A 12,768-nucleotide genomic window follows, 5' to 3' on the forward strand; every position below is an offset into this window, starting at 1 on the left:
TAATGACCAATTGGACATAAAAAGGGAGACTCGGAATTGATGAAAACATAGGGGAGGCTTAAAAAGATTAGGAACAAGCTCCTAAATAGACGTCAGAAAACTAAACACTACTTCACCAAACCAGAAGGATCCTTAAAGGAGAGAAGTTAGAGAGATTAGTAACATTAGTTCAACTCTAGGACCTCCAAGGATGCAAGGGAGTAATAGAAGTTGTCGTTGAAATCCAAGAAAAAGCCGTTGTCTGTACCTACAGTGTTAAACCTTATCGGAGCTAGAGAGAAAATATTCATTTTGCTAGTATGTAACATAAGATATTTTCTAGAAGTTGTAAATACATACGTATATAGACTATACATACAATTTATCAAAAAAAAAAAGACTATACATACAATGGAGGGAAAAATTCTAAATTTACAACACGTGTCTTTACTAACTAATTTACATCAGCGACTTTATTTGTCAACTCCATATGATGGATTGCTATATGAACTATTAATAAAGGGAGAGGATCCTCTCCTGAGCACACTATTGACCTGAGCTTCTTGAGTTTTGAAGCAGATGACGACACGTGGATTTATCAAAATCTAACGGTCTATGATTCTTCTTTTCCTTCAGTCACTTCATTCTTTCCTTCCTCTCTCTTCTGTTTTCCCTTTCCTTCTCTACTCTGATTACCACCAATTGAATCCCAAACCCAAATTGAAGTCACCTTCCTCAAAACACCATTCTTCGGTCAATTCAAGTACTTGGGCATCAACACAGTCCTAATAGCTGAGCAAACTTTGAGTACTAGTTTATGACCAGTCGATATCCCTAACCCGGATCTTTTCGAAACGAGCTGGAGCAGGTCGCCAGTAGCTAACCTCCACAAATAAACGGTGACTCTTGATAGGAGCATTTTAATGCAACATTTCAAGTGTTATTGCTTCATATTTACTTAGTTATTTCCTTAAATAAATCCTTTTGGTTTAGGAAAGTTTCTATTTCCTATTTTTAGAAAATTTCCAGTTCTTATTTGTAGAAAGTTTCTATTTTCCATTTTTAGGAAGTTTCTATTTTTAGTAATAGTTTATATTTTCAGGTCCTTGGAGCAAACAAGCTGAACTGAGCTCAAGAGAGGAAAGACGAGCTAGTCGACGTTGGAGGGAGCTAAGACAAGACATAAAGGGCTGCATAAATGAGCTAAAATGAAGTTTTCCAGTTTCAACCAGGAAATCTTGTTCAGAAGAGGAAATTTTGTCAAGCAAGACTCCTGAGCCAACCAAAAAGCATGATCGAAATAATAAAGGGAAATGACGTTGAGAGAAGATTCCTGGAGGCACTAGGAGACTATAAGGCTTGAAGATGATGCAAGGAGGCCCAAGATCCTTCTAGACTATTGTGGATTTCAGCAAATGGATAAAAGCCCATTGGAATTAGGGTTTGTGATGCATGAGAGATATTCTTGGAGGATTTATATGTTTTGCTGTGAAATACAAAGAGAAAATGGGTGGAGACAATGTGAAAATCAAGAAGAAAATCAAAGATCACGTTGGAGATTTTATAGGGAGAGTTTTAAGGAAAGATGAAGTGTGTGCAACAAGAAAAAGGTCTGAAACAAGTCTAGATTCGTTCGCTACTTTCTCTCAAGATATTTTGGGCAAAAATAAGATAGAAAATCAGAATATATTCATGGAAATTTGGCAACAATATATTAGGGACTTACATGGCAATTTGTGATTGGTCGGAGTTATGTGGCATTTTCAGATAATTCCTTGGGAAAATAATAGAAGATTCATGAAGCTTGGAGAGCACTTTGCCGTCCCCTATATATACTCCCCTATAGCTTGACGTTAGACATACCCTCTTCATTCAGAAAATTCTCCCATAAACGTAAAAGCTCTCTCCATTCTCTAGTTCAAGTCTGCGTTTTCAAGAAAGGGAGGACGAAAGAAGAAGAAGCCGTGAGCATCCCTCCATAATCCACCTTGAAGCCGTGAGTTTTGAAGCTTGCTTCCAAGATTCAATAGTTCAACGTTCAAGTTCTTCATCCCCATCTCCATTCACGGTATAATTTAACATTTTCCTTGTAACCTCTTTTGGTTTTCGTATGAAACCTTGTTTGAATTCGTATGAACATGTTCTAGTTAACATATAACGTTTAGGGCAAAGTTTAAGCCGAATTTCTATGATTAAATAAAGTTTTCGATTCCTATACTGTGATTCTAAGTTGCTTTTGTGAGATTGTTCAATTGAATTTACTTGATTGATATCTTTTATATGTTTATTCTAATTGGTTCGAAACTTTTAGGATTTTTGTATAATTGGTGCTAGATTTAAGTTAATGCTTCACCTAATAGTTTTGTGAACTTAAATCAAAAGTAGTAAAGGTTTTGGATAAAAATCGAATTCAATTGAAAAGAATTTCAAATAGATGAATTTAGAATTAAATACTTGTTACTCCTCAAATTTTTCCCTAAAAAACAGTTTAGTCCCTCACCTTTCAAATTAAATTGGATAGTCCTTATTCTTTCTAATTCTCACTCAACATGTCTAAAATGACTATTATATCCCTGAGATCCTTTTTTTTAAATATTTTTTCTCTCATTTTTTAATTTTTCTCTCTTTTTAAAAAAATTTTTTCTGGTTTTCTCTCTCTCTCTCTCTCCAAGTTCTTATCCACTCGATCCGCCGCACTCACTACCACTCTGCAGCGCTTGACAGGCCCCCTCCTCCCCTCATGGAAGCTCCGCCGCCACAATTCCATCTCCACCTCCATTGTCGTCCCCACTAAGCTTAGCCACCTCTCCTCCTCCTCATCCTCCACCACACCCACCAATAAGCCCCGCTAGAACTGCAGCTTCCCAACCTAAAACTCCTCCTCCTCCTCGTCCTCTCCCCCAATCCCTCCACCGATTCCTCCTCCTCCTCCTCCCCCAACCATGACTTCCCCGCCATCCACCACTTCCTCTCCTCCCAAGAAATCGCCGCCACCCTCTCCCTCCTCTCCCTCTCCCCCAAATGCAAGCGGGCCCGTCTCGACTCCTCCGAGCCCACTCCCCCGGCCCAACTCAGCCTCCCTCTCCCTCGCATTCCCGACTCCTTCAAGACCTCTTTCCGAATGACCTCCTCAACCTTCGAGTGGCTCTGCTCCTTGCTCGTGCCCTTACTCGAGTGCAGGGACCCGATTGGCTCCTCGCTCAATCTCTCCGCCAACCTCCGCCTTGGAATTGACCTGTTTCACCTGGCCAACGGAGCCAATTACCCGGAGATATCAAGACAATTCCGGATTTCAGAGTTTGTGTCGAGATTTTGCTCCAAGCAATTGTGTCGTGTTCTCTGCACTAACTACCGGTTCTGGATTGAGTTTTTGAATAAGACTGAGTTTGAATCGGTGTCTTCGAAACCCACACAGGGTTGCCCAATTGCTGCGGTGTGATTGACTATACCCGGTTCAATTTTGTGAGAAGTAATGGGAAGGGAGAGAGAAAAGTTAAAAAAAAATAAAAAATAAAAAAAGAGAGAAAAAAAAAATTAAAAAAGGATCTCGGGGGTATAATAGTCATTTTAGACCTGTTTTGGACCTGTTGTGTGAGAATTAGAAAGAATAAAGACTATCCAGTTTAATTTGAAAGTCGAGGGACTAAACTGTTTTTCAAGGAAAAGTTTGAGGAGTAATTAGTATTTAATCCATGAACTTATTTATACTAGGTTGTGCACTTAAGTTAATAACCTTTCTCTATGTGTATTGCGTTGAACCTGTTTTGATTAGCTAGCTTTCTAGACTTTGATTGCATGTTTAATAGGATTAATCTAGGTTCTTTCACTTAGGTTAATTAGTAAAGGAAAGTAAAATATGGAAAATCATTCGCTTCAAATGTTTTACATGATCAACTTCTTTCTCATGACTTAGATGATCAATTATAGGGTTCTAATCGAATTTGATTATATGGAATTGGTTTTGATCTTTGTTCCTTACGTTCTACTTTTGTATATGTGTTTTTATATTTTCTTTGTTTTGTTTATTTTATTTTTTGAAAAGCTAAGTCTAAACCCCCCTTAATTTCGTTACTTGTATATATTCTTGTAAATATTATACTTTATTTTTATTTTAATTCTTTATTTGTTTTACAATGACAGGTGTATCCTCAATCCCCTGATTTGAACGATTCCTATTTACTATGTACTGACGATGATATTTTCAGGGTTAAATTATACGCTTACTTTTATCGTATCAACTCTCTACCGAATAGAAATTACATTCCGGAGAGTGGTGTCCTCTTTCACTATAGCTGAATTGAGCTCGTCGCAGATCAAATCGAACGTGGCCTTCCCCATCCGGAAGGCTTTTTTGAATTCGTCTTCCGAGAAATCGGGTAGTACTCGACGTCCAATTAGTAGCCCTGCAAATCGGAAGTAGTGCTCCACCATCACTTGGACTCTTAAACCCAAATTCTACTCATCAATTGAATCTCAACCCAACTCATCCATTGAATCTTAGTCCCAGAGTAAACATGAAAGATTGCTGGACCTTAAATTGATGGGAAATGGAAGAAAAAAGAACTATTTAGAGCGGGAGATGATAGCTTAGATGTGGCAAAATAGACATTTAAAATAGAGAGAGGTTTTGTCATAAGATTAGATGAAATTTGATAAGGAGTGAAGAAGAACAAGAGAGAGAATAACGTGCAGTGAAGGAAAGGGAAAACAGAAGAGAGAGGAAGGAAAGAATGAAGTGACTGAAGGAAAAGAAGAATCATAGACCGTTAGATTTGATAAATCCACGTGTCGTCACCTGCTTCAAAGCTCAGGTCAATAATGAGCTCAGGAGAGGATCCTCTCCCATTAATAAATTGACATTTCTCTTAAAAAAAAATAAAAATAAAAAACATAACTGATATGTGAGAAAATTTTCAATTTCTAATCAAGAATTATGATTGAAATATAAAAAATTCTACCTCCACCAACAATTTTACCAAATTTATTTTCATTTCCTTTTCAATGGGACTCAATCATATTTATTACCTCTTTATAAATGATTATATAAATACGTGATCTAATTCAGATATGATGTTGCGCGTGAATCCTTACAACACATGGTCGTTAAAAATGGTGTTGCTGAACCGATCAAGGATTCTAAAGGCGGGGTCGGGATGGATCCCCTTCTTTTGGGCTTGGGTTTTGGGCCTAACCCATTGTTAGGGTTGTTGTTGCTCTTGTTCGGTCTATGGTTTTGTAATGAGCTTTGGACTATTGTTTGTTCATTTTATGCTTTGTTGGATGAATGGCTTGTGGCCTCTTTTGTTTACGGGAGATGTCGTAGTTTTGCATGTAGAACTTAAGTCATTTTAGTCTTTTCCGAAATTTGTTTAATGTTTATCAATAATAGGCTTTATGACTAAAAAGATAAGGTTTGCTTCGGTAACGGCTTTTTTGTTAGCCACACAGGGATGAATTGTTACACTCTCATTGAACTATTAATGAATTGACACTTCTCCTTTAAAAAAATGTAATTATGTGAGAAAATTTTCAATATATTAATCAATCGAATCAGAAATCGTTTAATTATCTAATTGAATCAAACAAATGGATGGTTCTAACAACACTTACTACTATTATGATGAACCGTCCATGTATTTCATAGAAATGAATAACTGAAAGGTCTTCGATTTGATTGATTTTTTACAAAGCTAATCTTTGTATTACGTTATACAACATGAATGGTTGGATTACAAAATTATAAAGTTATTATGCGTTAATCGATAATAGGGGTGAATATGCTCATTCACCCTATGGGTGAACCTAAGAATTGTTCATATCTAATCAAGAATTCTAAATATTATAAAAACACAATATTAATGACGTCTCATAATTTACTAAGAAATCCAACGAAGGAAATTATCGAGTCGAAAAAGAAATCCTTATCTGATGGGGGAGGGACTGGCTTCTCCTTGACCTTACACACGCTCAAGCTATATTATTAATGGAGGAGAATGGGAGAACCTTCTGGAAAAGACGTTAGAAGAAGAAGAAGAAGAAGAAGAAGAAGAACCTACTCACTCACACTTTCTCACATCCCCTTCCTCCCTTTCCCTTTCCCTTTCCCTTTCCCAATTCGTATGCACCGGCACCATTGTCAATCACTCCCTCCCTCCCTCTTCTCCCGTGGCCCCCACATCCTTTGCCCTTTTCCAATCTATCTCCCCTTTTAATAAATAAAAAAATCCCCATCCATTTTTCTCTCTTTTCTTCTCGAACCCACGATTTGTTTCTCCTCGCTTTCCCTGTCTCGCCCCTATCAAATCCCATTTTCACTCTCCCCCCACCAGAACCTTCTAGAAAACACAAAGCCTCCCTCCCGCTCTCTGTTTCTGTTCGCCGCCGCTTCTTCCTCCGCCGGTGAAGCTTTTCGTTTGAAGAACCCAACACTGTAAGGCAGTTTTATTTTTTCGTTCAACTTGATTTCTTTCTCAATTTTTCGGTTTTTGGTTGATGCGGAAACTTCCAAATCCGTCCCTTTTCTAGGTATATACGCCTCTGTTTAAACTTGATTCGTTTAATTTCAGGCTCTAATCTGAAATCTCTATTTCCGTTGGTAGAATAGAGGAATTGAAATCTCAGATTTTTTTTTTTTGTAATTTTGATTAAAATTTTGATACAGTTACTGATTTGTCTTTGTCTAATCCAATACGGATTGTGATTATTCAGTCTGTAATAGAGCCAAGGATTTGAATTATTTCTTCGCGAAAGTTCTCTCTGGATCTGAGAGAGGCAAAAGGGCCATGGCTGCGTTGCCGGACCAGAACGGCGATTCGGCGTCCGGCGGACGGGAGTCGCAGAGGACGATTCCGACGCCGTTTTTGACGAAAACGTATGAGCTCGTGGACGATCCGGAGGCCGACGATTTGATTTCGTGGAGTGAAGGCGGATCGACTTTCATAGTGTGGCGGCCGGCCGAATTTGCCAGAGATATACTCCCCAAGTACTTCAAACACAACAACTTCTCCAGCTTCGTCCGCCAGCTAAACACTTACGTGAGTCTCTGGCTTCTCCTAAAACTTCTATTCGATCTGTTTTAAGATTTTTGTTTTTGTTTTAATTTGTTGGTGTTTGTTTCGAATTTTAGGGATTTCGGAAGGTTGTTCCGGATCGGTGGGAGTTTGCCAACGACTGCTTCAAGAGAGGGGAGAAAGGACTCCTCCGCGAGATTCAACGCCGGAAGATCTCTCCGGCGGTGTCAGCTTCCGCCGCGGCGGTTGTGGCGGCGGCGACCGTGACGGCGGCGACACTGCCTCCAGCGACGGCTTCGGTTTCTCCGGCAAACTCCGGCGACGAGCAGGTGATCTCGTCCAACTCGTCGCCGATGGCCGTGCCGGCGCCGACTCCGACGGTGGCGTTGCTGCCTCGAACCAGGAGCTGCAACACCACGGCGGAGATTCTAGAGGAGAACGAGCGGTTGAGGAAAGAGAACATGCAGCTCAGCCAGGAGCTGGCTCAGCTTCGGGGGTTGTGTAACAATATACTTGCAATGATGACCAACTACGCCTCGGGGCAGTTAGCGAGAGGCGGCGGAGCAGCGGCCGAGGATAAGCGGCCATATCCGCCGCCTCCGGTGAAAAAATCTCAAGAGGGCCAAAAAGCCGCCGTATCAGGCGGCGACAAGGCGGAGTACTCGGCGGGGGAAGAGGAGATGGAGGAGGATCAGGAGGAGGAAACGCCGCCGCTGCTTCCGATTCAGACGCCGAAGCTGTTTGGGGTTTCAATCGGGGTGAAGCGCGTGAGGAGAGACGAGGGGGAGGAGGAGGAGGATCATGAGCGTCAAAACCAAGGGTGTGATGAGGTGGTGAAGCCGGAGCCGTCGGATGGGAGCTCCAAGCACGATAAGGAGGCTACGTGGCTGGAGCTGAGGAAGTGATATGTATCGTGATCTTGAAACGAGTCAGAGCTTCACCGCACGAAAGCGTAAAGCGCGCACGTGCGAAAGGGGTGTGTGTGGGGAATCTTTAATTTTTCTGGTACATTCTGGAAAGCCGCGAAAACGGTGTCGTTTTGCGGTGTCAATTTTTTGGGGCGTGAATGAGTGAAAGCCGTTTGAGGAACGGCCGTTTGATCCGTGGAACTGTGGAAGCGCCAAAAGAGGAAACAGGAAAAAGTGCATCTTGCCGCAAAAGGTAAAAAAAAAGCGAAAATCCGCAGTCAAAGTTTACGAATTTGACCTTGCTTTGGTTAAGTGTGATCATAATCATAATTAATTGAGGATGGGTTTCTGGGTTATGAACAGAAACACACCACTTTTGACCAGTACCGTGCTAATGCGTTCAAGATCAGCAATTTGATTATGGAATTAGTCAAATGTAGTTAGCGGGTTTTTTTTTTTTTTTTTTAGGCAAGTCAAAATTTAGCTTGTTGGTAATTGATGTAAGAGAAAGCAAAATCTTTATCTAATGGTTTGTTTTTGTTGTTTATCATGTGAGTTATGTTTCATTAGATTTTGGGAAATTGACTAATCATTGGTGTTGTGTCTTTCTGTCGTCGTATTTTGTCGTTGGCAAAGTGTCTGGACCATATGTTAAGCTCCTTATCCATATGGATATGAGAAATGTGAAGAGCAATCGTAACTGTTCTGGTTTCTGCAGTAGAATGAATTTATAGGGATGAGATGAGAGGTAAATAGGTAAATAAGTGGTCTCTTGAAATTTTAGACTGGATCCGTATGAATAAAAAGTTTGGTAATGATGTGGGGTTGATCAGTTGGGCTATGTAGTATGGTGGATTTGACATAATGGTGTTCGTCGCAACAGTCTGCAGTGATGATTTTTATAATTTTTTACCCTCACAATCGATGGGTTTTACTTGATATAAAAGTGATTGATGATGGTTTGGTTTGGATCGGTTTGGGAAATCACAATTGCTAGAACATAACGAAACAAACCAGATTTGGTTTTGGTTTCGGTTTCGGTTTCAATTTCGGTTGGGGTGAGGAACAGGAGTAAATCCAAACATGAACGCCCCTAATTTTTTTAGTGATATGAAGAAACTACATATACTCCACATCTTCTGAGGTACTAGTCTTGGTCATGACACATTAGTAGGCTAGGTTGACTGCTATTGATACAAACAAATATACATAATATGAGAGTTAAACCCGAATATATTAGATGAAATATGTGGACACGTAGATATCTCATCTGTCACCAAGAAGTGCAATACATTAAGGGTGCGTTTGGATGAGAAAATTATAAAATCTGTAGGAATTTATAAATGATGGAATCTTTAATTCCATCAATCTAAAATTCCATTAATTGTAAATTCTATTGTTTGGTTGCATCTATTTAGGATTTGAAATGTGTAATAAATTAAGAAAGTTTAAAACAAATAAAAAGATAAAATAGAAAAAAATCTTGTTTTAGAAATAAAAATTGAATACAGCAAAGGAATTCGTAAATGACACCTGTTTTGGTGGAAATTGAAGTGAGGAATTTAAATAACGAATTTCTTCTTTTTTTTTTCCACAGAAAAATTTAAAATTTTCAATCTGATGATGCCAAACGAGGGAATTAGTTTTTAGGAATTTTGAAATCCTCCATTTCAATTAAATTCCATCATTTTTTCTCTCATCCAAACACACTATCAATATTTTTATGATATATCTGTCAATTGTTAGGTGCACTACATTAGTAGCCGATATATTTGTCATGGCTGATCTTTCAAACCTTGATTTGGAACCAAGGTTTTCTTCTTTTCAAGGAGATGAAAATGAAAATTCTGAATAAGAAAAAATGTCTGTGAGGAATAATACGCACATACCGTCGGTGTATTCTTGCTTACCACACATTAGTTGCTTCCCGAATCAATCTTCATCATGCTTGTGATTTGTGAACCCACCGTCAAAGATAAAATTGACTTGTCCTCGGTAACATCTGTGACATGTTTTCGAGGGTGGATAAAGGGCTTGGATAGAGAGGCCAACACTGTAAATATTGGGAACTGGGCTTAGCAGATGGGCCTAAATTTTTTTGAAGTAGACAAGATTACCTCTGTTGCTCTAAAACCCTAGCCTCAGTCTCCACTAATGTACCTCCCTGAAGACCTGGTTATTTCTGTTGCCAGACACATGAATTCCATGGAGGATTTGTTTAACTTTGCTTCAGCTTGTAGATCACCGAGATCAATCATCAAGGGCAAGGAAAACTTCAAACGTGGGTTAATCTAATTAACACCATAATTGTGTTTCACTAACGTTGCTTGTATATGTTTACCTTGTTAAATTATACGCTTATGATTGTATGCCTCTTTTTACCATTTCTCTTCGTGTGCAGCGATTATCACAATTCACAACTGCGAGGACGAACAATAGAAATAGAATCTGAAAGTTCACTGATACACTTATCCGGAAGACTAAGAGAATCGCCGTCCTATTAGCGAGATATCAATTGGTGAGGTTTTTTTTTTCTTTTTTAATTTTTTTTGGGAAGATAAGGTTGACTGTAATGAGGTTTTGATCGATGTTGGGATCAAAATCGTAGTAAACAAAGTAAAACCTTTGTGAAAGAATCGTTTTAAACCCTGATCGATGTTGTGAAATAGGCATTGATCGTGGTAGGAATTTGTTCACTATAGATAATCTTATGCCGTAGAGCCAAAGTTGAGTTTATCAGCAAATCTGCAGGTGTAAACACAAACATAAAATCACCCAATCTTCTGCTGTTGACAGTTCACCTTTCAATACTTGAGCCACACAAGGAAACCAAGGGTGATCTTAACTTAAAAGCACTCCATATCCTACAAGGAAATGGCATGGGCTGTATCCTTTGTAAATAATGGGCAGTAGGTGAAAATCTTGTTTTGCTATCTATCTTATACTGTATACTTTTCAACTCATCAAATTTTACGGTAAGTGGGATCTTAATGAAGAGCGTTGTCCAAGTCTTTAGGGTTTGTTTTTCAGTTGAATAAAGACATGATCCTTAGGATCAGGTTATGCTTTGAATTATTTTTGTTTTCTGTTAAAGCACGTGGCTGCATGTAGCCGATACGTGAGCATGTTTTCAGTTTAGTTTCTTAGAGTATCAGGCTATATAATAGCCAGAGTTATAATTGAATACGTATTGATTGCATTCAATCTAGTTTAGAGAGTTTTAGTGTGTTGCAAGTTCTCATTCCTAACAAAGTGGTATCAGAGCCCCCACTGGGCCTGAGAATAGAGTAAAGTCGCAGCTTAGAGAGGGAAACACAGAGAGAGAGATGAGTGAGGATAAAAGTTATACAAAAATCCCTCATTTTGATGGCGTCCACTATGACCATTGGGGAGAGCTGATGGAAAACTTCCTCAGATCGAAGGGATTATGGAGCCTTATAGAGAATGGTTTCGAGGAACCAAAAGCTGGAACAGGGTTGATAGATGCGCAGCTATCGTTGTTGGATGATGCAAGGACCAAGGATCACAAGGTGAAGCACTACCTGTACCAGGCCATTGGCAGAGTCACTTTCGAGCAAATTCTGGACAGACACAACTCAAAGGCTGTCTGGGACTCACTGAAGAGGAAATTTGGTGGGAATGCTCGAGTTAAGAGGTCTCTTCTTCAAGCTTTGAGAAGAGACTTTGAGGTGTTGGAGATGAAGAAAAGCAAGACAATCACTGAATATTTTGCTAGGGTCATGGTTGTGGCAAACAAAATGAGGAGCAATGGTGAAACCATGCCGGATTCCAAAGTGGTAGAGAAGATCTTGAGAACGTTGACTGAGAGATTCACCTATGTAGTGGTGTCCATCGAGGAGTCGAAGGACATAGACACCCTCTCAATTGATGAGCTGTAGAGTTCACTGGTGGTTCATGAGCAGAAGTTCCACAGGCTGAATCAAGAAGAAGAAGAAGATCAGGCCTTGAAGATTGAAGATCGAGCTGACGCTAGAGGTTGGGGGAGAGAAACTCTCAGAGGAAGAGGTCGAGGGAAAGGACGACAGTCCTTCAATCATGGTTCAAAAAATCGCTAGGCGCTAGTCGAGCAGTGGTCAGGGGACTAGCGCCCAGAAGCCTAGGCGGGGTACCTAGGCGGTTTTTATTTTTTTATTTTTATAACATATAATTATATAAATATAAAAATATAAAGACTTATAGGGTAAAAATATTTATTAAAAATACTCAAAGTAGTCCATGGTTTTATATTGAAGTAGAAAACTAGTAATTTTAATGAATAACTTAACAAATAAGCAGCATAATGGATGAGTTTAAACATCTCGCAGCATAGTTTTATGTACCGTGAACCTTTTTCTTTTGCATTGATCAATTGAATAGATAAAAAAAATGGAGCAACTAATAATTGTTTGATATAAATAACTATTTCTTTTTGGGTGTGGTGCAGTAGTGCAGGCTATCATGGTAGCCCACTCATTTTTTTATTCATATATTTTCATTAACTGACAAAAGGACACATACGTGTCCCACTTGTTTTTAATTAAACACTTCTAAGTTTGTCGTTTTGACTTTTGAGATTAGTTCATCTTCTTCAGTTTCAACCCAGTTCGTCTCACAGACCAGAGGGCTATCCAACCTTAATTCTTTCTTAACCATGAAAAAAACGCCCAAAGCCCACCTAGCCAACTGTGTAGCGCCTAGTCGCCCGCCTAGGTCGCTTGAACGGCCGCCCAACCTTAACCCGCCCAAAAGCTCCAATTTGACACTACTCGAGTCGGAGAGCCGACGCCCAGCTCCTAGGCGCCGCTTAGGCGGCCGAGTTTTAGAACACTACCTTCAATAGAGCAACAGTAGAATGCTTTAAGTGTCACAAT

General features: G+C 39.5%; 1 protein-coding gene and 2 long non-coding RNA genes across 4 annotated transcripts; all 3 read left to right on the plus strand.

Annotated features, from left to right (window-relative positions):
* Positions 1-1,851: 1,851 nt before the first annotated feature.
* On the plus strand, positions 1,852-5,384 carry LOC121050757. Its single transcript, XR_005803785.1, has 2 exons — positions 1,852-2,047; positions 4,120-5,384. It is a non-coding gene; the product is annotated as an uncharacterized LOC121050757 (long non-coding RNA).
* A 363-nt stretch (positions 5,385-5,747) lies between these two features.
* LOC112179848 (heat stress transcription factor B-2b) lies at positions 5,748-8,486 on the plus strand. 2 transcript variants are annotated; one of them, XM_024318335.2, is made up of 3 exons: positions 5,748-6,504; positions 6,688-7,013; positions 7,106-8,486. In XM_024318335.2, the coding sequence occupies exons 2-3, from the start codon at positions 6,762-6,764 to the stop codon at positions 7,892-7,894; spliced, it is 1,041 nt and encodes a 346-aa protein (XP_024174103.1). In that variant the 5' UTR covers positions 5,748-6,504; positions 6,688-6,761; the 3' UTR covers positions 7,895-8,486. The 2 variants fall into 2 exon arrangements, with proteins under 2 accessions (XP_024174103.1, XP_024174102.1); XM_024318334.2 differs by having other exon boundaries at positions 5,749-6,409.
* Positions 8,487-10,053: 1,567 nt separating this feature from the next.
* LOC121050510 lies at positions 10,054-10,690 on the plus strand. The gene is made up of 2 exons (XR_005803197.1): positions 10,054-10,178; positions 10,299-10,690. It is a non-coding gene; the product is annotated as an uncharacterized LOC121050510 (long non-coding RNA).
* The last annotated feature ends 2,078 nt before the right edge of the window (positions 10,691-12,768 follow it).

Source organism: Rosa chinensis, chromosome 7 (assembly GCF_002994745.2).
Source record: "Rosa chinensis cultivar Old Blush chromosome 7, RchiOBHm-V2, whole genome shotgun sequence".
Lineage (NCBI taxonomy): Eukaryota > Viridiplantae > Streptophyta > Magnoliopsida > Rosales > Rosaceae > Rosa > Rosa chinensis.